This window comes from Pygocentrus nattereri, chromosome 26 (assembly GCF_015220715.1).
Source record: "Pygocentrus nattereri isolate fPygNat1 chromosome 26, fPygNat1.pri, whole genome shotgun sequence".
In the NCBI taxonomy this organism is placed as follows: Eukaryota; Metazoa; Chordata; class Actinopteri; order Characiformes; family Serrasalmidae; genus Pygocentrus; species Pygocentrus nattereri.
In genome coordinates, this window is record NC_051236.1 from 31,550,263 (window position 1) to 31,577,931 (window position 27,669).

The following is a 27,669-nucleotide window of genomic DNA, read 5'->3' on the forward strand; positions in this document are numbered from 1 at the left end:
ACATTTTATTGCTTCTAAATGCGCATATTGGATTTAGTTTTAAGTCTGTTAACGTCATATGTTATAAACTGAATAGTGTTCTCCGAAAATGACTCCAGGAAGTGTTTTGAGGAAGTGATTTCCCCTACGAGCTCAGTGACAGCTCCGCTGTGGAACAGTGTACGTCAAGATGGCAGGTAACAAAAATATGTCCAGTTCTTTCGAACTTTACTGTGTTATTTTAAAGATCTTATGCTATTTATCAATGCTAAGGTGTAGTACAATGTCTTACTTAATGCATTGAAGGAATATGAATAAGGTTATTGTGTTTTCAACCGCTTAGCAGCAGCCGCGAGTGGAGACGACGGCGCGGTAGCTGGTTAGCTAGCGTTAGTTGGGTTAAGTTGCACGGCAAAGCGCGCTGCTCAGGGTGGATTATTGAGCGGTGTAACCTTTGAGTGGCGCTTTAAACCTCTGGTCATATTTATCCGCATTTAGACTTGTATCATTTAGTCTTGTATTGATGACTCATGGGTTCAGCGTAAGCCAAACATGGCCTGGGCTGCTGCATCTGTAACAGCGCACAGGCAGCTAGCTGGATGTGCCCTGTGTTAAGACAAAGCCTTTAGCAGGCTAGCTAGCGTTAGCCCTGTCTAGGCTTTTCTTCTAATGCTGTGTGACGGAACTTTGAAGTGTATGTTCATAAAAATCTCAGCATCAGAAAAACTTTAAATGTAAAGGTTTGCTCGCTAACCGCGTGAACGGCATCTATTGACGTATACCCATTATACTGTGTAGTTAATAAACGGCTTTCTGTGTTCTTTTGAGCTGTTACATGTTTGCTGAATGTAATGCCCTCCTAAACGATACACTGGCTATCTCAGTTTTTGTACCAACAATTCTCTCTTAAAACACGCTGTTTGTCATGTGTTCAGCACTATGTGAAACGTCAGCTATTGTGATTGCTTAATTTGCCGTCCCTGAGAGGAAATAAAATCAATCCGAAAATCATTGTATTCCAAGACGTGTTACTATTATCACTCCTGAGTAGCGTTGTGCTTTTCCCTTTGGATTATGTCTTCTTGGCTCTCCTCACACGGTTTTAAGTTGGAGGGGTGTATAGGCTGGGATTGTGTGGCATTTGCAAAATATTGGTTTTGTGGTCTGTGAAGCATTTTTTTTTAACTGAATTTGAAGGTTTGCTTTGGATTTTCATCCCACTGGAATATGCATGTTTATGTTCTCATGATGTTTGACAAGTGCTTTTTTTTAATAATTTGATTAAAGGATTTTTTTGGCAAGGCAAATAAATTTAGTGTTGAAACAGTTCTCTGGCTGTGATGTTCTAAGACTTTTTAATATTTTTTTAGCCATTGAATCCATCATTCTGCTTCAAAATGTGAATGCAGCTTTTTCCAGGAAGGTTTATCAACAATGTTCTTAATTGTTTTCCTTGTAATTATGACTGAGCATCTCTTTCTCTCTGTTGCATACTTAATGTGTCGGTGAAGAAACATATGAAGTGTTTCACCTCATAGCCTCTGTATCTTCTAGTGAATCAAATTAATTTTAAAAAGATAAAATATAAATAAGTGGAAGCTTCTGTTTAGAGGTGGCCTATCAGTATCAGTGGGTATCTGCATTGAGTCAAAATCAGTAGGAAACTGCATAGGGTATTGCAGATGACAGAAACCATGAATCTGCTCCAGTCCTGTAGCAAATCTGACCAAGAATACTGAAAAACCATATGCTCCTTCTGTGTGAAGTGATGCTAATGGAGTATTTCTTCGTGTGGGGTAGTTAGAGTGTTTGAGTTTTTGAGCATAATAGAGCATAATGGCCTATATTATGTTAGACAATTAAAATTAGCTTGAATCAGCATCAAGTTTCAGTATCAATATCATAAAAGAAAAAGTGCTATTATGTCATCTCTTCTTCTACTAGATTTTTTAAACAGAAATTTGTAGCTATGCCAGCAGTATTTTTTTCTTTAAACATTTTTATCTTACCTAGAGGTTTCATATGTTAAGTATTTGAGCTTAATATTTAAATTGTGGCATTTTTCATGGTGTTAGTGAGGATTCCAGTTATTCTGGAGGGTGTATGTACCTGTACATGAACAAAAGGTTATAATGCATAGGCAAACTTAATGAATTAATCTAGCTAAATCTAGTAACAATGCATTTATAGAACAATATAAAGATTTCATCATAGTGTAATGAGTACACTTCTGTGGTCCATAATTAATGTTAACAGCTCCAAGACAAGAAAACAGTATGTATTGTTTTTCAAAGGCAATTAAAGAAATGCAGATCCATTTTTCTTAGCCAATAAAACGAAATAATCACGGTAGTATATGTCAAGCAATTTTCACTACTAAAAATTATCACAATTATGGCAGACTTCAAATGATTCAAAGAGGTTGATGCACAATATGATCCTTTCTCTTTGTAAGCTTCTTTTTCTGTTCCTTCAGGTCTGTCTTTGTATTTTGAAGATGGTCATGATGATCTAGATGACTGTGAGTGTTTCTTACACATGACTTGCTTTTTTATATGAAAAAAAAAAACAGAGCAAAGAGTTTGCATTTCTTTTGCTGCAGGCACATGATTTGAGTTAGTTCAGAGTGGTGGCATTTAAGACTCTTGTTTAGTCTTGATTTTAAATTCTCCTAAACCTTTTGCTATTTAACTTTGTAGGATACGTAGCACATAGAACATGTTTATATAGTCACTGGGTCCAAGTAAGTCTAGTGTTTCAAAAATCCACTAACTCCAACAAAACATCTGTTAAAATCCCCTGGTTGTACATGTTAGAGTGAGTATTGCTAAGGCTTTCTTAAATCTGATTGTGGAGCACACCCATCACTATTGACATTGCTGATGTTGACTTCCTTCTAACTAAAATAAAATGTTACATAATTCCACCATAAAATCAATTGCAGTTATGATACAGCTTGATTCACAGACACCTACAGACCGTACAATGTCTGTACTATTATTTGCTGTGAAAGTACTGATATGAGCAGCATTAAACACTGTTAGCCTTCTGGTCATATTTATGTGTTTGTTATATTGGATTTCTCCATTTCTGCATACATATGTCAGAAAGAATCACCCCTGGATGGTGCCCATGGTTCCTAAATTTTTATAATGATTCACATTGGCTTATAAAGTAGTGAGTAAATAAAAACAATAGAATTTTGTCTGTCATTTGGGGGAAAAACAGGGAAAATTGAGCAGTTGGTCCTTAGGACTAGAGCTAGGGATCGACTAGTCCCTATGCACAGACCTTTGTCCCACAGTTTGTTATTTAACTGCACATCTTCATTGGCAACTTATTGCAGTTGGATTTGATGACTATGGTTCGGAATGTGATGGCATTCGAATAACAGCGTTCCTGGATGCAGGGCAGGATAACCTAACTCCTCTAGGCCGACTAGAAAAATACGCCTTCAGTGAGAACGTGTTTAACAGGTGAGTGACAGTAGTGTTTGTTTCCGGTATGCAGCTCTGTACAGGTAATAGGGAATCAACAAACATACACTGTAGGCTGACCAAGTGCTAAAGGAACATAAATTCTAGGTAGTTAGGTTTCTCACTCTTGACCTCTATTAACATAAATTAATCCTTAATACAATACGGAGCCTCATGTACAATATCTAAACAGCATAGCTAGCTCCACACTGCTGCTACTTGGTTAAGAGCAAGAAGCAGCAGTATCATCTGTCATCATGTGACCATCCTTTCAACTAGACCATACATAATTTATCATTATACATTGACATCTATATGTTAAGGATTGTCTTAAAGGAGATTTCTACAAATATGTCTTCGAAAATCTGCGTCATTAAATGTTTATAAAGTAAACAGTCATTCAGAGTAATTTGAACTGAAATAGAAACATACCAAGTCAGAATTATTCACAGTGGTAGAAATCTGAAAACTTCTGAAAAGTTTAATGCCTCTAAAAGCTACCTTAGAGGAAGTTTTTACATGAAATGGTTATACATATGTTGCTTAATGAAATAATTTTTTGGCCTAAAACATCTTTTTCAAACATGTGCAGAGTAGAGGGATTTGTGCAAGCTGCTGTAGGTCAAAGTAGTATCCAGTTAAAAAAAAACAACTTGTATTTTAACACTATCAACATTACATTTAAAAATAAGGGAGACATGTATAGATTTGGAGGCCTATACAAGTTTGTTTACAATTAACTATTTTTCTAAATGTTCTGAATGGCTTTGATTTCATCCTAAAAAGTGAGTTTTGAAATAATGTTGGAATTTCCCTTTAATTACTTAATCATCTAAACATGATTAATTGTCTTTTCTCACATTGCAGCTCTGTATCTCTTAGCTGGGATTTGTGCATAATCAATACATAAACAGTACAGTGCTCAAGCTACTGTTGGGTGTGGTAATCAGTTCTTTGTATTAGTGAGGTCATTTCCCATGTGTGTCCACACACCCACGGATAACACGCAAATAAAATATGTCTAATCTCAAATTAGTTATGCCAGCCTACTTCATTTAATATAAACTCATGAATGGTTCTGAAATATTATATATGTATATTCTTATTAAATGCTATTGCAGGATTAACAAAATAGGGGAAACCCAGTTTTCTGAATGATTTAGAAGGAATGTGTCTAATAATCAAAATATGCTAGGATATAGAGAGGCAAGACAATGGAGTCATTGTAAAACTAATAAAAAATATTTTAAAAATGGTAATAAATGTATCATGGTCAAATCAACACTGCAGGACAGATGTCCATGTCTATCCACTTGAGGCAAACAACAAACCAACAACAAACATTAACATTGACAGCATAGCTGTGTAAGCCCTTAACCTGTAAAAGGCACTCAACAGCAAACTGTGTCCTATTTTTGATGATGCAAAATAAGGGAAATTGGCCCAAACCATGCTTTTTTTTTTTTAATTCATTTTTCAGGCAAATTGTGGCACGTGGGTTATTAGATGTGCTACGAGAGTTCAGTGACAATGAGAATGACTTCATCAGCGTCATGGAGACAGTTGTCAGGATGTCTGAGGATGCAGGTATGTATGTTAATTTTTTGTGCATGCAGCTGAGCTACATACAATCTTGGGGTGGGGCTTATGCAATCAGCTGTGCCTTTGTTACCTAAATTAAACCTTTGTCAAATTATGTAGCTATTTTAATAAAAAAACAATGCAGCGATTAAGATGGTAGTGTTTTCTGTGATCAACAAAATGTATGAAGATATACCACTGTCACAATATATACCACAAGTTTCACATCAAGTAGAGCTGGTCATAAAGCATGCACAGATAGGGAAAAAAATAGTCCACCAAACCAATTTTTTAGGCTTCAGAATTTATACAGTGAAGAACTGAGTACAAGGGATTGCCAAGTATTATTTCATTCATTTATTTATTTTTTCACTGGTGGTGGTTAAATTAAAGATGTGATGATCCTGGGAATGAGTGAATTAGTATGCATTTAAATAGGTCAGGAGTTCCACAGTGAAATCTGGATTCAGAACTCCAACATGTATGGGCGAAGCCAAACTGCTGTAAGCCAAATAGACGGATATATGTAAATGAATTCAAAGTGGGCTGTTTTGACAGCTTATTTTCAATATGTGGACTGTACACACTGGGGAATGAGTTGTACGGTTTGAAACAGTAACATTGTTTATATATTACATAAAATTCTTTTATTTAAGAAAAAAAAAATGTTTTCCTTTATACAGGACCTTTATGAAACACACCATTTTTTTACATAAGAATGACAAATATATCATTCTGTGAGCAAATTTTAGTGCTGGCTAAAGCCATACTAGAGGAGAGGAAGAAGCTATTTTTGTAAGAGTGAATAATAATCAAGTACCGATCACAGGGTTAAAAGAAAAAGGTTTTGAGATTCTAGCATTGAAGGTGTCCCTAGGGAAATAAGACTTATTTGTATTATCCTATCCTATGTATGTGGTTGATCTGCTTCATCCATATGTGTCAGCACGTTCTCTTAGGTCATGTAATTTAAATGTACTGTTTGTTCCATGTTCTCGATTAAAGACTCGTGGAGATTGAGCATTTGAGGTGGAATACACAATTCATTTCAATTGATTCTGTGGAGTCTTTCAAAAAGCAACTAAAGACCTACCTTTTTAAGCAGGCTTTTGGATAATGGTTAAGGCAGCTAAGGCATTGCTAGTCCTGTTTTTGTTTTAAATCTTTTGCACTGTGTCATGTTGTATATTTTATGTTGTTATGTTTTGTAAAGCACTTTGTGGCTTGTGTCTGTGAAAAGTGCTGTATAAATAAATTTTACTTACTTTTTTACTGTTAAATAACTGAGCTTCTATCATACTATACTGCTTCAGAAATCCTGGTCCTAGGGGGTTTTAATCTTAACTGGATGACTCAACTTGCCCAAACCTAGAGGACCGATTATACCCTAATCGAGAAATTACTGCCTCAGGAGTTTCTGCTCTTGGTTTCATTGACTGTGCCCAAATGTGTTCATTAGAAACACAGGACAAAAACAGTATGGTGGTAAAGAAAAATTACAAGCAGACTTTTCTTTCTGGACTAGCAATGTGTGAAATTAATTTTACATTCACAGTTCCATCAAAGAGGAGAGGAGGAAGGCGGGTTAGAAGGCAGCGAGAGAGAAGGAAAGGCAGGAGTGTGGAGGTTAGAATAGGGACTCTGAACATAGAGACAATGACTGGTAAAGGCAGAGAGCTTGCAGACATGATTGAGAGAAGGAAGGTAGATATTCTGTGTGTCCAGGAGACCAGATGGAAAGGAAACAAGACCAGGAACATTGGAGGTGGATTCAAACTGTTCTATCATGGTGTAGAGAGGAAGAGAAATGGAGTAGGGATAATCCTAAAGGAACAGCTTGGGAAAAGTGTTCTGGATGTAAAGTGTGTCAGACAGGATCATGAGCCTGAAGTTGGAGGTTGATGGTGTGATTTTGAATGTGGTCAGTTCATATGCACCACAGGTTGGTTGTCAGTTAGAGGAGATAAAGAGGTATAAAGTTGATGAGCCACACCATGAAGGTATGGGAAAGAGTTGTTGAAGCAAGGCTAAGGCGAGAGGTTCAGATCAGTGAGCAGCAGTTTGGTTTCATGCCCAGAAAGAGTACCACAGATGCAATTTTTGCATTGAGAGTGTTGGTAGAGAAGTACAGAGAAGGTCAGGAGGAGCTACATTGTGTCTTTGTGGATCTAGAGAAGGCATATGATAGGGTGCCAAGAAAGGAACTGTGGTACTGTATGAGGAAGTCAGGTGTAGCTGAAAAGTATGTTAAGGTGGTGCAGGACATGTATGAGGATAGTGAGACAGTGGTGAGGTGTGCAGTTGGAGTGACAAATGGTTTCAAGGTGAAGGTGGGGTTTCATCAGGGATCAGCTTTGAGCCCCTTCTTGTTTGCAATGGTGATGGAAAGGTTGACAGATGAGGTCAGGCAGGAGGCTACATGGACCATGATGTTTACAGATGACATTGTAATGGTGAGAGTAGAGAGCAGGTGGAAGAGAATCTGGATAGGTGGAGCTTTGTACTGGAGAGGAGAGGAATGAAGGTCAGTAGAGACAAGACAGAATACATGTGTGTGAATGAGAGGGAGGCAGGTGGAAAGGTGAAGATGCAAGGAGTAGAGGGCGTAAAGGTGGATGACTTCAAATATCTTGGGTCAACCATCCAGAGCAATGGACAGTGCAGAAAAGAGGTGAAGAAGAGGGTGCAGGCAGGATGGGGTGGGTGGAGACGGGTGTCAGGGCTGATGTGTGACAGAAGAATAGCAGCAAGAGTGAAAGGGAAGGTTTACAAGACAGCAGTGCGTCCTGCTATTATGTATGGTTTGGAGACTGTGGCTCTGTCTAAAAGACAGGAGGCTGAGCTGGAGGTGGCGGAGATGAAGATGCTGAGATTTTCGTAGGGAGTGACAAGGCTGGACAAGATTAGAAATGAGCAGATCAGAGGGACAGTGAAGGTGGAGCAGTTTGGAGATAAAGCCAGAGAGGCCAGGTTGAGATGGTTTGGACATGTGTTGAGGAGGAATAGTAGATATATTGGTCAAAGAATGTTGGAGATGGAGCTGCCGGGCAGATGGAGAAGGTTTATGGATGTAGTGAAGGTGGACATGGGGATGGTTGGTGTAAAAGTAGAGGAGGCAGTGGATAGGGCAAGATGGAGGCAGATGATCCGCTGTGGCGACCCCTAAAGGGAGCAGCCGAAAGAAGAAGAAGTTCCAGGTGTTGATTTAGCACTAAATCATTTTACTAAATCATTCCAAACTGTGGTAAACAAAAAGGCCCTAAAAAAAACTTGACCTAAGGGCTAGGTCAAGTTCTTGGTTTACAAGTTAAATTTCCTCTTTGCTTAAAGCCAGAAATAAAGCTTGGATTGTTGCCAGGCATATAGGGGAGAGAGTCTGGCTGAAATTTAGGTGAATCAGAATTAAATGTACCTTTGCAATTAGACAGGCCAAATCAGATTATAATCTCAGTTTGATCACCAGCTCTTCCAACATTCAAAATTTCTAGAAGGCAGTACATTCTCTTAAAAACAACCCCTTTGTTATCGCAGCCTGATTTTTAGTTCATAATCAATTGGTGGCTGACCAGAAAGAAGATAAAGCTGCATTTGAACATCGCTTTTGCAGCCGGTTTTGCTGCTCTTCAGACTCCAGACTCTCTACATACATAGTGGCTTATGCGTTCACTGCGATAAACCAACGACAAACTGTACGTGAGGATGGTCCTTTTTCCTGCATCTTGCAATCCTGGTTATTTTCAAGCATATTGCAAGAAATTTTTATTCTTTCTATTTTGTACAGTTCCCAGTATCTGGAAAACAGCACTTTTTCAGCTGCATATCTCAAAACTTTCATGTTCAGCTAAAATTTTGGAATCTTTAGTGAAAAGCCAGCTTAATTATTTCTTCATTATTCTTTATTGAAAGTATGTCCAGTTTAACTTTCATTCTGGCAGGAGATTAACACAGCACCATTTCTGTGACCAAACTGGTTTTAAATTAGCTCTATAAGGCTTTAGACAGGAAGAAGCATTGTACTGGCATTTTTATTGACTAAACAAAAGCTTTCGACACTAACAACCACAGTCTTTTTTAGGATATTTACAGATGATTAGTTTTAACAGTAATGCAATGCATAAGGCCCAAGATTTAATTTACACTTTGTAATCCCACAAACAGGGAAATTTCACCTCCGCATTTAACCCATCAGTGAAGTGAAACATAACATACACACTAGTGAGCACACACACACTATAGGGAGCAATGAGCACACTTGCCCAGAGCGGTGGTCAGCCCTAACCACGGCCCACGGGGAGCAATTGGGGATTAGGTGTCTTGCCCAAGGACACCTCAGTCATGCACTGTCGGCACTGGGGATCGAATCGGCAACCTTCCGGTCACAGGGCAAGTTCCCTAGTCTCCAGCCTGTGAATTATCTCTCAGACAACAAACAGAAAACAGTGTGTGGTACTGGGTAAGCATAAATCAGACTGCACAGATGACATGATTTTATACTGTTCTGCTGTATCTGCTAATGCAGCAATAAAAAAACTTTAGTGTTCATGTAACACCGTACAGAATGCTCTGTACAAGCACAAAACTATTCATGCTGTTCTTCAGAACTTCAAATATTAGCTTTAATACTGTGAATATTGCTACCCTGACAGGATGCAGCATTAAGTGAGTCACAGAACCTTGGCGTTTGGCTGGATGAGGAGCTTACATTCAAATCTTATATTAATTAACTACTCAGGAAATCCAGTCAGAGGCTTGGATTCCTGTATCAAAATAAAGCTTTTGTGCCTTGTTCGTCGTGGAGGCAACCTTACTATCAGTACTGGACTAGGGCGATGTAGCTTATAGACATTCATCTGCCAGTACCCTCAAACCACTAGATTTGGTCCATCACTCCGCTCTGATATTTGTTACTAGAGACTTTACAGTCTGTTGTATAATAATGTTCACACAAGCTGCACGACAGCAAACACACTGGCTTATTTTTATTTAGAAATTATTCACAGGTCACCTGTGATCACCTGTTAGGTATCTAGAGTTTTTACTAGAAAATTTTGCTTTCAGCTACAGTGCCCCAGTGAGCTGGAAGCCACTAAAACTCAAACATTCTAATCACCTTCAGACAGCCTGTAACTGTTTTAGATGAGTTGAAATTTTTCTTTCTCCTTTTTATTTAATTGAATTGCTATTTTGTGATTTTTATTTACTTTTTTTCTCCCAATATTTTTTTAAAATTTCATTTATGTTTTATTACTGTTTTTATTTATTTTTATTATCTTTTATAATCCTTTTACTTGACTGTTTAGAATTTTAGCTTGCCTAGTTATCCTTTTATGTTGGAATCTTATGTAGAAATTTTATTAAAATTATAAAATAAAGGTTGATTAAAATGCCACAGTAGGCTCATATGAAGAGGTTTTCTCAAATTACACTTTTTTGGGGGGGTCAGTTACCAACCAATTACAGAACCAAGAATTGCTGTTGGTCATGTCATTCTAATTTAGCATGTGTAACTAAAATACAAAACACATGCACCAAGTATTTTGACACATTTCAGTTATCAGTAGTACTGATATTATTCACATGGTGTCTTTTTGGGATCCAAATATTAGTACCCAGCCTTACAAAGAAGGCCACCAGTAATTTAAAGGAAGAGCATACTTGAAAAGCTATAATTGTAATTATATTCTACATTATTAACAGCATTGTCTGAAGTTTGGTTGGGGACATTTAAACAAATAACACAGAGCTAGTGATCAGCCTGTAGATAAGTTAGACCAGAGGTGTCAAACTCGATCATTAACAATCTCAACAAATCAGTGGGCCAGAGAGCAGTGTTTTATTTAATTTTTAAATGACATTTTGCTACAGCCTGGAGTGGCGGTTGTTTATTCAAAATATGGCAAAATGTCAACAGCACATGTAGTAGATATTGAAATATTATATGAAAACTTTCATTCTTGGGATAAATTTCTCAGCTGCTGAGACAAGTGTTAATATTGATTGAACTGCAGCTGAAACGCTGTTAGTGTGTTCGGTGATATGACTGGCATGGTAAAACTGGGATGCAATTGCTGTCCTATATATTGTTGCTGGCGTAGAGTGGTGGGAGTACACGTTATATTGCAGTGCTTGCTAGGGATAGTCGTGCAAGGCATTTTGAAACTAGTTAGTATTTATATAAAATTAATATAATTTCACAGGCCAGAGGGGGTTGTGTCACAAGCCTGATCTGACCTTGTGTATGATGTATAGATGTTAGACCAGTGAGAAGCAACCAGTCACCCATGTGCTGTGTGCATGACAATACAACCACAACTAACTGGCTGCCTGGCACACTGTGTCAAGCCCTAAGCTTTCAAGCCTTGAGCCAAAACAAGCAGACTGATAGTCTTCGCCAAAATGTGTAGAAAGTATTTGCGTTTTAAATTGCAGCCACAACATTGATCAGAAAAATACCAATTCGATATTTTCCCCAAATCATTCAGCCCTAGCCACCAATGTGTTTACGCAGTTTCACTCCTAAAACAATTTGTTCTGTTGGACCTGATATCTGTGGGTGCAGTGTCATTTCCATCTCTTCTGATTGGTTAGGCACACCATGCAAAATCTTTATCCATCACACCTTTTTATCTGCGTCATTCGTCAAATGGAAATAACTGTTTGGAATAAGTGTTTCTTGTCTGTTACCACCCACTCCAGAAGCTGTTTAATGTAAAAACCAGAAAGTAGATGTAAAGCTGCACAATTCTCTATATCCTAAATGTTTATTTCATTAACACTGTCCCAAATGTTCTGTATGTATGCACGTTTCAGAGCCCACTGTACGAGCTGAGCTAATGGAACAGGTACCAAACATTGCCATGTTTCTTCATGAAAATCGGCCTAATTTCCCAGCAGCTTTCTCAAGGTACTTGGTGCCCATTGTTGTACGTTATCTCACAGACCCTAATAATCAGGTAAGTATTTACTAGAACTGTGTTTTTTATGATTCAGTTGTAAACCTTGTGATAAATAAATTCATGTGAATGATTTTATTATCTATAGGTGAATACTGCTGCTGTCTTCTTATGTACCTAAAATGTCAGTAAGTATGATTTAAGAATTTTTTTGTGTGTGTGTGTACCTGATATTCTTCTAGGTACGCAAGACAAGCCAGGCAGCTCTCTTGGTGCTGCTGGAACAGGGCCTCATATGCAAAGCTGACATGGAGGGGAAAATCTGCCCAGTGCTTTTGGAGCTTACTGAACCAAGCAGCGATGACGACTATAAGATCGAGGCTGTTGCAGTAAGCACAGTTATCACAGAGAAAATAATTGTGAATATTTTATTGATGTGAATAGCCTAGAAAAGTTATAGTGATGCATTAGCACAAATATGGATTAATTTAAAAGGCATGTGAAAGTTATTACTTAGCTTATATGCAGGCTGTGTAAAGTTTGCTTTTCAGTTACTGTAGGTTGTTTGCCCTTATAGTTTTAGTCATATCATCCAACAGAGACGTTTTTATTTCCCTGTATATTAATTTTATTAGTCATATGTAATGGGCTTCTTTTGTAAGGTGGCAAGATCCTAATACTAGTTTAGTAGTTAAACAGTTTTAGGTGCCAAAAAGCAATTCCATATACATCCACAAAACTTTAAGAGGGATTTATTACAATGACCAGAGAAAACAGACTAAAACCAAATTTGGGAATTTGTCAGGTTTTGTAAATAACATTTCAGACATTACTTTTGACATTACTCTATCTGTACGTTTAAATAATATTTTATGTATTTTAATGTATTTAGTTAGGCTGTTACGTTTTAGATATAACCTGATTTGTTATTGTTTTCAATAACAGATCATGTGTAAGTTGGTAACTATGCTGAATAAAGACACAGTGGAGCTTCTGCTGTTATTACGTTTCTGTGAGCTATGCAGTGATGCCAGGCTTTTTCAAGTCCGCAAGGTAATGATATGTTAATCATTTACAACCTTTTAACATCAATTGTCAATAATAATTATTGTTATCTGCTGTGATCTTTACTTTTTTTTTATTAACCTCTGGTTTTAGAACATTCTGAACCTTTGTCTTACTCCCTGAACTGTTTGTGTTGACATATGACTGTTCGCCATTTAGTAGGCAGTTTTAATAGTTCACGCATGTCATTCTGCAGTTGATTTTAGATTTGTGAGATGTGCATGCACATCTTAACCCAAACAAATTGGTTGTGGATTTTACTGTTATTGAAAGGGATTACATTTGTATATTTAAACAAACTAATCACATTTTCAGCAGTGCAGTCCAAAATGTCCCCCACTCAGTCAGTGAACCTTTGACCATGGTCATGATATTACATACTACATACATACTTGCTTCTTTTGCTAAAATATAAGCTTTCTAACATTGTACAAAGGTTGGTTTTTCTCAATAAGTAATGTTCCTGTCCACTTATGTAGGGTTAGACAAGAAAATATTGCAGAACAGGAGATTAAATTAAAACTTTGATCCTCGCTTACATGTCTGAACATGTAACCTTCTTATCCTTACTAGGTTTGTGCAGCAAATTTTGGTGAGTTTTGTTCCATTGTTGGCCAAGACGCCACAGAGAAACTGCTGGTAAGAACAGAACTGTTGTTGGATTCTGGCTGGCAGACCTCTCATATTAAACATTGACAAAAATATGGTTTACTGCCTTAAAAAATTATTCATGCACATTTCAGAGATTATCCTCATCCAGTGTTTTCTTCATGTTTTTGGTTCTGTTCTCAGATGCCGAAGTTTTTTGACCTATGTTCAGACAGCTTGTGGGGCATTCGCAAGGCCTGTGCTGAGTGCTTCATGGTAGTTTCAAACTGTACGTCTCCAGAGGTGCGGCGCACTAAACTGTCCCCCTTGTTCATCAACCTCATCAGTGATCAATCCCGTTGGGTAAATGCAAAGAAATCTATACACATTTGAAAGTGCATTATTGACAGTACACATTTGTTCACTCTGATACCAGTAATAACACACAAGACACTTGTGTAACTGCTTATAATTCCTCTTCTCTGTTTAGGTCCGCCAGGCTGCATTTCAGTCGCTTGGTCGTTTTATCTCCACATTTGCTAATCCCTCCAGCACTGGTGTCCGCTTCCAGGAGGATGAAACACTGCATGGAATCACAAAATCCACAGAGAAGTAAACTAGTTAAAGGCTATTGACATAAACTAGACTTGAGCATGTCTTTGGAGCCCAAACATCAATAATTAGACAAAAAAAATCAGAATCTTTACAATTAAGAACAGCATTGGTCAATAAGGTGTTTCAGAAGTTTTATCAAAATGATTATAAGTTGATTTGGTTCCACTTTTTATGAGGGGATGCATCAATACCAGTACTGTTGTCAGCTATCTGTCCAATACTGTGCTCGTTTACTCAGACTTGTACTCAACAACAGACTCACAGTCACTCGTACTCAGTCACTGGTAAAGTCACTTTAAACTTTCTGTCTTGGCAGATACTCACCAGGAAAAGATTGATTTTTAGCCTATTTTGACAACCGCAACCGCTTCTCCAAAACAGGTGGAGAGAAACCATGTTTGTCCTAGTATGTAAATCACCGCCTGGTTTTAGCTTCAGTGCACAATATTAGCAGCACTGCTCAGTTTCTCAGCGTGTTTGTTCAGTACTCAAGGTGTGTTATTTTGAATAAGAGAGTTCTATTTGAAATTATCCTTCAACATATTCTGTAGGGTCATTTTGAGGTGTTGTCCATACATGAGTGTCTGAGAAGTGCTTTTCTTACAGAGCCTGCTCTTCTGAGCTGCAGTGCTACTCTGTCCAAGGCAACCTATGTAACATAGCTAACTATTGCACTTTATTTAAAATCAGCTTAGTTTTAATGATTTCAATGCACTCGTTATCGTCAGATTTATCTGCTTGGGAAAGGAGGCTGAAGCAAAAATGATATTACAAAACTTTCTCCCACATGTTACATGCAATTACATATGTCCCCCAGGTCTCCAAATCCCCAAATTTACATAGTGTTGCTTTGAAGTATTTTGAATATGAAGTATTAGTAAGAGTAAATGTCACAGATGGACATGTTGACTTACAAGTTGTATTAAAGTTGGATGGAAAGTTATCATAACATTTATGATTAACATTCAGTATATGTTAAACTAATGATTTTTGGCTATTAGAAGTTACTCTGGGTAACAAGGCTTAACATAGTGTGTATGGCTTTTATAATAAAATTTTTGTTTTGCCTTTCACATTAATAACAATATTTTATTTAGATATTTGCAAGGAAAACTTCAAGAAAATTTATTATACATATGGTACTTGACAAATAAAATTCTGATTCTGATTTAATTTGTCTCCACAGAAATGAACATAAAGGTAGCTGCAGTGATGCTTCATCTGACCGCTTTCCTGGTAGTTCTGCCTCTCCAGGCAAGTCAAAAAAATTCTCTGATACAGTCATTAAACCATCTCAAGCTTCAGAGGACCCCAACCATTCCCGAGTTCCTTCTTCTGTCAAGTCCCATACAACTGATGGTAAACTGGGTCAACCTGATAGCTTGACCACTACCCAGGACCAGCAGACAGGGGATTTTTTTGACTCCTTCCACTACTGGAGACCACTACTGCCTGACATCAGCCAGGATTTGGAACTACTACAAGGAGAGGGGAAAGATGAGGTTCAAAGACAGGAAATGGTGAAGGAGGAGGAAACAGTTCCAGATTTAGACTCTGAGGGCCCAGCCACAAGCTCCCAGATTCAGAAAGTTCTAGAATGCCTCCAGCCCCATCTTGATGACCCTGATGTACAAGGTGATTTAAATATTGAAATGATCTCTTATGATCACATCTTAAGTTAAGGTTGTGTGTTTAAGTACACCCTTAGCAAAAAGGGTGTTATTTAGTACCAAAACAAGGCTCATGAACATTTTAGTGCACTTAGGGACAGTATTGTTACTTTAACCTAGCTCCCCACAAACATGTAGCAGATATTTCAGGTTTGAGTATTCAGAAGGGTTTGATGAGTCTTTAACTGAACAGCATGTTCTGGTGCAGAGTTGGGCAACTCAGGTCCAGAGAGTAAAAATACTTCCCAGGTTTTTGTTTTAATTACCGGTATCTTTTACTGCTGGTCTGAGCTAACTAAAAAGCTACACACTTGGAATTAAGTCTTAAGACGATTTTTACTTTTGATCTCAACCCACAGAACTTCAGATGCAAAGGGCCTTGCTATGTTTAAAGTAGTGCTTCTTATGTGTCAAAAAGGAGCTTTAGTAATTACTGCCAGACTTGCATCTTCACAATGCTTCTTAAGCCTCTGCTGACATGGTTAGATGCAGTAGGCAAACTCAAAGGCAGAATTAACCATTCTTTTCCTCTGAGTAAAGCTGTGAAAAATCCAATTATTGTAAGCTCGTTTAGAGCCAGAGGTTTCTCATTGAAAGACAGCTTGTGTACATCTAAACATATGGAATGAGAAAAAAAAAATTCTGGGGGAAAATGGAGCTTTTTTTTTTCTTTCTTAAATTATTTGTTTCATTTTACTCTTCAAATGCTATCAGGTACAGGTGTTTTCTTCCTTAAGATAATTCAATTTATTATTTGAGATTATAGGGCACCAGTAAATATCTATCACTGTATTACTGTTAATGGATTGACCAAAGAATAATTTTTGATTTTTTACTTGTTAGCATATAGCTTGTTGGTGTTTGTGTTAATGTATAGTAGTGTATATAATTTTATTTATTTTTTTAAATCATTTTTGTTTCTCAGCTCAAGTGCAGGTCTTGTCAGCTGCACTGAAGGCTGCTCAGTTAGAGAGTCACTCAGATGATACGGATCAAGATGTCTTGGTGTCAGAAAGTGGGAACACAAAGAATCCCATTTCAACAGACAAGCAGGCAGAGATGGATACACACCTCTTAAACTCTCAGTCCACCTCACCTGTACTTGATGTGTCTGAGCCAAGTTGTGTGGTAAGGGGAAGACTCGCAGTACTGTTTCATAGAGTCTCTATTTCTGTGGTTGCAAAACATTTAACACTATTTCTCTGCACAGTTCAGTTAGTTTTGTCACGTTTGTCAGTTTAAACAAATAGGCAAATGAGTGTACATGCGCGTGCGTGCTTGCTGCCTGTTATATTAGCTCCCATTTGTGTTTTTTCGTTTTTTTTCTTAACTTTTATTTATCTTTTAAATAGTTTATTTATTTGATTAGGCAACTTGGGTAAGCTTTGCCCTCTCGGAATATGCTAGTAGAGATAGTCTTGGTCTGTTTTTTCGGCATGAAAGTGCATCCTTCACTCTCCTGGTCTGCGGCTGCGCAGCAATATGGCCGCTTTGTTTACACCTGGGATCAGCTGATCGCGCTGAAGCCAGCCGCCATGGCGACCAGGACAACGAACATCCCAGAAGAGCTTTGGAGATGGACACACTGGGGATGCAGAAGAGGAAAAAACGGCCCACAGGGAAAGCAAGCTTGAGACGACAGAGGCTTATGGAGAAGACGGGATATAAACCACGTCTCCCCTCTCTCAAACAACGTTTCCATCAATGGCTCCCACGCTATTATCGTGACTGTTTATGCCCCTGTGCCAACCCAATGTCGGCGTGTGACGTCATTTACTCAACTATAGCGTGTCTCCAAACTCAACACCCAAGTGCCTAAATCGCCATATCAGGTGACTTTAACCACGCCACTATGGCCAAGGCACTACCAAACTTCAATATATGGACAAACAATCAATATGAGGACTGTCCCACCAGAGAGGAAAGAACACTGGACCTGCTAATGTTAAGGACATATACAGCTGTAACCCCCCCAGCACTCTGTGAGCCTCACGGAGAGGATCACAGAGTGCATCACGGACTACATCAACTTCTGTGTGGACTACACTGTCCCAACCAGGACTGTTAAATGTTATCCAAACAATAAGCCGTGGGTAACAAAAGAGGTTAAAGCTCTCTTTAACAATAAGAAGATGGCCTTCAGAATTGGAGACAGAGAGGAGGTGAGAACAATCCAGAGGGAACTGAAGACAGCTATCAAGGAGACAAAGAACAAATATAGGAAGAAGCTGGAGTGGAAACTCTAGCAGAACAACATGAGGGAAGTTTGGAATGGAATGAGGACCATCACCAGCTTCAGGTTCAGCAACAACAGAGGAGTAGAGGGCAGCGTGGATGGGGCCAACAAGCTAAATCTGTTCTTTAACAGATTTGACACTGCAGGCTCTGTACTCCCCCATCCTGACTCCTCTGCTGCCCACTCCACTCACCCTCCCTCCCCTCCTGATCACTGTCACAGGAGTGGGGCAGGCTATCTCACACCTCCACCTCTCCCCCACGTCACCTCTACACTGAGTATCACTGCTGACCAGGTGAGAAGACAACTGAAGAGACTCCACAAACAAGGCTGCAGGCCCTGATGGCATCCCCCTCCAGTGTGCTTAAAGCCTGTGCCTCCCAGCTTTGTGGAGTACTACTACATGTCTTCAACATGAGCCTGAGTCTCCAGAGGGTCCCAATGATGTGGAAGACGTCCTGCATTGTTCCTGTTTCAAAGACACTGCGACCCAGTGACGCCAAGGACTACAGGCACTGACTTCCCACGTCATGAAGACCATGGAGAGGCTCGTCTTGGATCAGCTCCGTCCCATAGTCCAGCCTTTTCTAGACCCCCTCCAGTTTACCTTTCGGCCCCGAAAAGTTGAGGACGCCCAGCTGGATAAGCCAGCCAGCACTGTGAGGGTCATGTTCTTTTATTTTTCCTGCGTGTTTAACACCATCTGGCCTGCTCTTCTGGGTGATAAGCTCACAGTGATGCAAGTAGGTGCTCTCCTCGTGTCCTGGATTGTTGACTACCTAACTGGCAGACCACAGTATGTACGCCTGCAGCACTGTGTGTCAGACAGAGTGGTCAGCAACATTGGAGTTCCACAAGGAACACTGTCCTCTCTCCCTTCCTCTTCACCCTCTACACCACTACCACTACCACTTTCAGAAGTTTTCTGATGACTCTGCAATAGTTGGATGTATCAACAAGGGTGATGAGGAAAAATACAGGGCGACGGTGAAGGACTTTGTCACATGGTGTGAGCGGAACCACCTACAGTTCAATGTGACAAAGACAAAGGAACTGGTGGTAGACGTGAGGAGGGACAAGGCACCTATGACCTCTGTGGCCATCAGGGGTGTCGGTGCACTGTGGAGGATTACAGATATCTGGGTGTGTATATTGACAATAAACTGGACTGGGCTAAGAACACTGACACCCTCTACAGGAAGGGCCAAAGTCATCTCTATTTTATGAGGCGCCGGAGGTCTTTCAACATCTGCCGGACTATGCTCAGGATCTTCTATGAGTCTGTGGTGGCGAGTGCTATCCTCTATGCTGTCACATGCTGGGGAAGCAGGCTGAGGGTGGCAGATGCCAACAGACTCAACAAACTGATCGGCAAGGCCGGTGATGTTGTGGGTGTGGAGCTGGACTACGACACGGTGATGAGACACAGGAGCTCATTGACTGCAAGGCTCATTCTACCAAAATGCACCACAGAGCACCACAGGAAGTCATTCTTACCTATGGCCATCAAACTCTATAACTTCTCCCTCAGTGTATGATTCATAAAGTGTGGTTCATCTGTGCAAAACTCAATACCTAACTGTACTGTTCATATGTGTAATAATTATGTGTGCAATAAGAGGTACAGTAATTTGAACTGCTTTATACTAGATGATTAATATTTATCACAGTCACCACCAATTTGCTATATTCATAAGAACTTAAATCTCGTGTACATATTGCAAATTTCTCTTTGTTTTAAATTATTAAAGTGTTTTCTTTTACATAAATGGTTGCAACTTTAACAACTGCAGTTTCCCTCTGGGATCAATTAAGGATTCTGATTCTGATTTAAGATGTTACACTATTTCTCTGCGCAGTTCAGTTAGTTTTGTCACGTTTGCAGGTTTAAGTCAAAGAATAAGTCTTTAATAAAGCTTAGCTGAAATTTGTTTTGTATGTGTGCACAGGATGCTGGGCTGACAGAGAACATTGTGGAAGTGAAGGATACCAACAAATATGAAATTTGTGAGGAGGAGAAGTCTAAAGTCCAGGTGAATTAGAAGTCTATTAATATATCGACAGTTATCTATAACACAAGAAATTGACAACTGAATTGACAACTAGGACCCTTGAGTACTCTTGCGTTATCTGGCAAGCTTTTGGAATTTTATGATCTCAGTAGCCTAATATCACAGTCAAAATGAGAAACAAGAAACCTCACCAAATAGCTATCCATATAGAGGACATGAAAACAAGACCGGTATTGTTCCTGTAGTGCAGGAGAGCATGCATGATTGAAGGAATTTTTAGTGTTCATACTCTTTTTGGTCTTGTTAATAATGCTTATTGTTAACTAAGCTAACTAGCAACATTATTATTCAGTAATAATTAGTTATTAATGAAACACTATGGTGATACCAGCTTTTAAAATGCGTGCAGGTTTTACTACCTCTTGCTTCATATTTCATTATTTGCTTTAGCTACATATGACTAAAGCTGTTTCTGGCTAAAGTAGCGTCAGCTATTGGGGATCCCAAGCTGCCTGAGTGTGTACCTTTTTGAAATGTATAGTGCGTGATGTCCACAGGTTTTCTTATTTGTTTTCTTGATCAAAATAAAGAACATTTTCTTTATTACAAGATTTCTATACAAGATTCAAGATTCAAGATTTTTATACAAGATTTCTTTTAATACATTCATTAAAGTCACACTCATTAGTGTCTTACACATCCCTCATGTCTCTCATTTCTCCCTTTCTTCCTTTCTACCTTCATTCTTGCAGAATGTGATCCCTCAGCAGTTGTTGGATCAGTACTTGTCCATGACTGATCCAGTACGAGCTCAGACAGTGGACACTGAAATAGCCAAGCATTGCGCATTTAGCCTTCCAGGTGTGGCCCTAACACTGGGCAGACAGAACTGGCATTGCCTCAAGGACACCTATGAAACACTCGCAACTGATGTACAAGTGAGCATTATGCAATCTTATATTTTTGGTATAAAATACTTCAGAGTAATCTGATCCTACCTGACTCTCTCAGTGACCTAATTTATAATACATGTATTTGCCTTTTTGATAGTATGTACTCCACATCTACATGGAAGAAATTTGGAATGACCTAGCCAACTATGTGCTGACAAGTGGCAGACTAGCCAAACTAGTGGCAGTTGGTAGTCTAGTGTTCTGCCAAACATGTAGACTTATTTATGTGGGGTCAGTTCAGCTACTATATACACTATATTGCCAAAAGTATTCACTCATCTGCCTTCACGTGCACTTGAACTTGAGTGACATCCCATTCTTAATCCATATGGTTTAATATGATGTCAGCCCACCTTTTGCAGCTATAACAGCTTCTTATCTTCTGGGAAGGTTTTCCACAAGGCTTAGGAGTGTGTTTATGGGAATTTTTGACCATTCTTACAGAAGTGCATTTGTGAGGTCAGATACTGATGTTGGACGAGAAGGACTGGCTTGTAGTCTCCGCTCTTAATTCATCCCAAAGGTGTTCTATTGGGTTGAGTATCCATATCTTTATGGACCTTGCTTTAGGCACTGGTGCACAGTCATGTTGGAACAGGAAGGGACCATTCCCAAACTGTTCCCACAAAGTTGGGAACATGAAATTGTCAAAAATCTCTTGGTCTGCTGAAGCATTAAGAGTTCCTTTCACTGGATTCGTCACTCCAGAGAACATGTCTCCACTGCTCTAGAGTCCAATGGCGGTGCTTTACACCACTGCATTCGATGCTTTACGTTGCACTTGGTGATGTAAGACTTGGATGCAGCTGCTCAGCCATGAAAACTCATTCTGTGAAGCTCTCTATGCTGTTCTTGAGCTAATCTGAAGGCCACATGAAGCTTGGAGGTCTGTAACGATTGACACTGCGGACTGTGCATCCACTGACCCCACTCTGTCATTTTAATGGGTGAGTGAATACTTTTGGCAATATAATGTATCTACAAGTAGTGTAGACCTAGTTAAATATGTACCAATACCTTGACCAAGTACTAAGATACCTAACTTTAAATAGTGGAAAGTGCGGCGGACGCTGGCATTCTCTATCCATGAGCTGGCGGTGATTCTGGGGGACCAACTGACAGCTGCTGACCTAGTGCCAATCTTTAATGGTTTCCTCAAAGACCTGGATGAAGTGCGAATAGGAGTTCTTAAGCACCTGTATGATTTCCTTAAGGTAAAGAAGCTGCACACTTACAATGCATTTGTCTTGTCTGTCTCTGCATTGTTTGACAGACGGTGTTTACATGCACACTAATAATATGATAGACTGCCAGTAGTCAGACTGCCCTAAAAAACAGTAAATACTACAGAATTAATTTTGTACTATACCTGCACCAGCAGTTAAAAAACAGCAAATGCTTTGGTGGATTTGGTGGGCTGTAAAGCAACTGCAAGTGTACAGATCATGTATTTAGAAAGAAATCCATTTATTGCAACCTTATTCAGGTCCAGGATTTTTTCATCATAAGAAAATATATGTACATCTGAACATGCTGGATGAATTATTGCCAACAATGTGTAGTATTTGCAGACATCACATAATTCTGTAAATGTAAATATACTCATTGAGTACAGAAGAACAAACACACCACAGCATTTTCCAAGACTGCACACAGTCATACTGTAAATTTGAGAAAAACTTTAGAGAAATGGACACTTCGTTGTGTGGGGTATGTGTGATGAAATTAAATGCAATAAACAAGTAAGGTGTTTAGCACTTGTTCAGGATTTGCTAAATATAAATTGTAGGCCCATAGATAATAAATGTACCATATATAAATGTTCTTCCTTGCTTCTCTGCCAGCTTCTTCATGTTGAAAAACGTAGAGAATATCTATATCAGCTGCAGGAGTTCATGGTGACTGACAACAGTCGAAACTGGAGATTCCGCTATGAGTTAGCTGAGTATGCATCAAATCAGTCATTCTTTCATTTACTCACTTAGTGAAAATCCATTCCTGTTTTCTTATGTTAAAGTTGTTATTTTGCATGTGTGCTTGTCTCATAGGCAGTTGATCCTGATCATTGATCTGTACAGCCACTACGATGTTTATGACTACCTCAGACAAATAGCGCTTAGCCTTTGTTCTGACAAAGTCTCAGACGTACGATGGATTTCCTACAAATTAGTGAGTGATATCTCTTTATTCTGCAAGTAGTTTGAACTTGAGCATGTTCCAGCTAAGCATTATTTGGTCCAATATTTTTACTGTTAAGTGTTTTACTTTTTTCTGAATTTTTATCTTGGTAAACACATCATGTTCAAAAAAAGTATTAAATTATGATGGAGCATGTTAGTATTTGTAAAGACAGAGAACATTTATAAAGACATAGCTCTCCTTATTCAGGAACATGTGAAAGAAATTGAACTGTTCTCTGTTAAGAAAATAAAGGGTCACAAAGTCCGTCAGAAAGCACTTTTAGTTGACAGTCCATTTGATTTTGTCATGCAGATTCAAATATTGCATGCAGAAAGTCATTTTTATTTTTGAGAGAAATGTAGAAATTGTAGATGCAATCAAAATCTTTCAAAAATAACTTTGAAAATGCAGTAAAAGATTAAACGTGTATCCTCCAATAAATTATTTTGGGTATTGACATAATCTGTCTATTTAAAGTGAAATTCTTAGCATTGTATTTATACACCAATCAGACATAACATTATGACTACCTCCTTGTTTCTACGCTCATTTTATCAGTTCCACTTACTATTTAGGGGCACTTTGTAGTTCTACAGTTAAAGACTGTAGTCCATTTGTTTCTCTGCATACTTTGTTAGCCCCCTTCTACCCTGTTTTCTAGTGGTGCAGATCCCCATGGACCCTCACAGAGCAGGTGCTATTTGGGTGGTGGATCATTTTCAGCACTGCAGCAACACTGACGTGGTGGTGGTATGTTAGTGTGTGTTGCGTTGGTCTGAGTGAATCAGAGACAGCAGTGCTGCTGGAGTTTTTAAACACCTCAGTGTCACTGCTGGACTGAGAACAGTCCACCAACCAAAGTGGCAGCCAACCAACTGTGGGCAGCGTCCTGTGACCGCTGATTAAGGACTAGAGGATAACACAAACTGTGCAGCAGCAGATGAGCGATCATCTCTGACTTACATGTACAAGGTGGACTGACAAGGTAGGAGTGTTTAATAGAGTGGGTTTACACAGTATTTAAAAACTCCAGCAGCACTGCTGTGTCTGATCCATCCATACCAGCGCAACACACACTAACACACCACCACCACTGCAGTGCTGAGAATGATCCACCACCCAAATAGCACCTGTTCTGTGAGGCTCCATGGGGGTCCTGACCACTGAAGAACAGTGTAAAGGGGGGCTAACAAAGTATCAGAGAAACAGATGGATTACAGTCTGTAATTGTAGAGCTACAAAATGTGCACCTATATAGTAAGTGGAGCTGATAAAATGGACAATGAGTATAGAAACAAGGAGGGGGTCATAATGTTATACCTGATCAGTGTATTTCAGCTCATTGCAAAAACCTTGTAAGCAGGTAAACTCCATGTTAAAGATGTGTAAAAGCAGTATGTAATGTAAAGCAGGTATTTGTATTAGGCTGGTGTGTGCATGTATGTGTGTGTTTAGGTGGTGGAGATTTTGCAGAAGCTGTACTCGTGTGGGGCTCATGACCTCAGTCTGAACTTTATTAATGAGCTTGTAGTGAGATTCTGCCACTGTCCTAAATGGGTCGGACGACAGGCATTCGCCTTCATATGTCAGGTGAGTTAAGCTAGACATAACTGTGTGATGTATGTTTTTTCATTGTTAGATATGTCTCTTTTTCTTCTAAGTAGTGCTACCAGAGCCACTTAAGGGAGCCTGGCCACTTCCTATTTCTGCCACTATATCAGAAAAATGACTAATGACTAAACAAAACAGCTTAAAAAAAATTTCTGGCTATTTATGTGGGAGAGTAATATCATTTTAGAAAGTCCTATATCTTAAATTCAAAAATGCTCAAATAAGCAGCAGTATATTTTATGTTCTTCTGTGATAAGAGAACAAGTGCATTTGCCTGTATAAAAAGCAATAAAATGAGTGTTGTTCTCTCTGTGTACAGGCAATTGTGGAGGAGGACTGTATGCCCATGGATCAGTTTGCTCAACACCTACTTCCCTGTCTGCTTAGTCTTTCATCTGACCCTGTGCCCAATGTACGCGTGCTGGTTGCTAAGGCATTACGCCATAGTGTGCTGGAAAAACGTAAGACATTCTCAGTTTTTTTTTTTTTTTAATTTTTCAGAATATCTGTACTAATTAATGGTTTTCATGGTAAACAAAGTCATTTTGAGAGGTTTGATGTGAAATGGTTCATTGTAGAGAACCTCCTGAGAATTCTTAACAGTGGTGGTGACGGGAACCAGACATCTGAAGCATGTAATACCTCTAAAAGCATCCACACAGCAAGTTGTTGTTTCATAAAATGGTCATGAATTTGCTGATGCCGGAGACATTTTTATGATAGTTTTAAGAAGTTTTTGGACTAAAACATATTTTAAAAAATTCATTCATGGCGAGGAGGTACACGAAGAGGTACATTTTGAGGCTAAATATTCCCCAAAGAAAACACATTTTTCCATTATTTTACCACTCTGAATGAGTGCTTACATCTCGGTGATCTTCGAGTGCCTGAAGTTGGTGGCTGAATGAAAATGGAATGAAAATGTCATTTCAAAGCAAAATTACTTCTTTTTGGCCAAAAAAAACACTGCTTGCTGAACATTACTTCAAATTGCTGCTTTGTTTGTTCTAAGACTTCTCCCTTAGTGCATTTGGTAATAATCCACGCATCATGCACTCTGAGACTTGCAATTTGTCCTCTACACAAAGTGGACATCAAACATACAGAGTTCTTTTTAAATATACTTATGACAGTATGTTCAGCAGTAGTTAACTTTACTTAGTTCTTTCATAATTTGAAACGTACTGCCAGCTTAAAAATAGTACATCACATCACTAGGCATGTAAGTTTGGTTGCTATGGCTAGTAGCCCCTGAGAACTGGCTGTGCATTTTGCTATGAATGGCTTAATCCTCATGGATGCTAAAAAGCATTTATTAGATTATGTACAAAGTTGGAATGCTTGTACTTTGTTGTAGAATGTCCAACTACTGTTTTATATTAAAATAAACATTTATATCTCACCCCCACTAACAAAAAAGGCTCAGCTCAGTTGTGCCTGCTTACAAAAACTAATTCACCATGTAAGCTCTGAATATCTGTGAATATCAAATATCAAATATCACGGTCATAACATATGGATAGGCTTGTGTAATCAACTGACTGATTGCTCCTTATGTATACATCCATTTTACTAGTAAAATCCTCATTTGCCACTGCCTGAGACTAAATTGAAAAAATCTTGTGTGTCCATATGTGTCCCCTGTATATTGCAAGCCAGATTTCTGTCTAATGTCAAAGAGTCTAGTAGAGTCGCTCAACATGGCCAAGGACCATGTCTTGCATTAACAAGAACAGACTATTTGACTCACAAGCAAAACAATATGTGTGACATGTGATGGTCAGAACGACGCTACAACAAAAACAGACTTGCTTGGAACAAAGAGGTATACAGTGGCTACGCGGGAAATACTTTGTCAACTTTAAATAAAACTTGTCATGAACTTCAAACTATTCATTTTCAGTTTTCAAATAATCACATATTACTTGACCACAAAATTACTCAAAATGGTTGTATTTATGTCCTCACTCTGATGTAGTGTCTATTACCACTTCCCACTACATTTCTGTAGTAATGATCTACTGCTATTATTCAGAGGTAAGCATTTTTGTATGTATGACTGTGCTAACCTTGTTTCAGTTGGACCGATAATAAAAAGCGCACTATTTTCTGTTTTCAGCTTACTTTAATGAGCCAGGCAGTGCTTACTCTGATGAGCTGGAGGAGGCATTATCTGAGCTGAGGATGGACAAAGACAGAGATGTACGTTTCTTTGCCACACTGGACCCTAACAGAAATGTCTTGGACACTGCTGCACTGATCTAAAATCCATTGTTTTCTGCATATACAAAATGACCACCAGCATGGACCTCATCCAGCAGACCAATACAAAAAAAAAAGTGTTCACAGTTGGACACCAGTGACTTGACTGACGCACATGTATTCTCTCTCTCTCTCTTTCGATCTCTCTTTCTCTCTTGATCTCTCTTTGTCTCTCACCATACATACACACAAACGTTTTGCATACACATCAGGCATATATTGTCTTTGTATATTTAAACACTTTATTTGTGTGTATGTGTGTATGTATGTATGTATGTATGTGTATATATATATATATATATATATATATATATATATATATATATATATATATATATATATATATATATATATATATATATAAAGTTGCTGTCCAAAGGAAAACAAGTATCTACAAAATGGTACATTTACAGGAGAAGGTTTCAGTGTAAGTTAATGTAAAGAGATTTTATTCCAAGCAGTTTTGGAACATTTCTGTTGATTCATTCATGATTAAATTTTCAAGGATTGTTACTCGCACATGCACACAATCGTCCATCTCATTTGT

General features: G+C 38.7%; 1 protein-coding gene across 1 annotated transcript; it reads left to right on the top strand.

The window, feature by feature from the left end:
• Positions 1 to 79: 79 nt before the first annotated feature.
• On the top strand, positions 80 to 27,393 carry ppp4r1l (protein phosphatase 4, regulatory subunit 1-like). Its single transcript, XM_017683556.2, has 20 exons — positions 80 to 176; positions 2,456 to 2,500; positions 3,326 to 3,455; positions 4,936 to 5,042; positions 11,847 to 11,989; positions 12,172 to 12,318; positions 12,875 to 12,982; positions 13,568 to 13,633; positions 13,787 to 13,945; positions 14,073 to 14,194; positions 15,384 to 15,832; positions 16,793 to 16,995; positions 20,053 to 20,136; positions 20,868 to 21,053; positions 22,121 to 22,282; positions 22,913 to 23,013; positions 23,117 to 23,237; positions 24,705 to 24,839; positions 25,180 to 25,321; positions 26,980 to 27,393. Exons 1-20 carry the CDS (start codon positions 170 to 172, stop codon positions 27,123 to 27,125), a joined length of 2,763 nt encoding a protein of 920 aa, XP_017539045.1. The 5' UTR covers positions 80 to 169; the 3' UTR covers positions 27,126 to 27,393.
• The last annotated feature ends 276 nt before the right edge of the window (positions 27,394 to 27,669 follow it).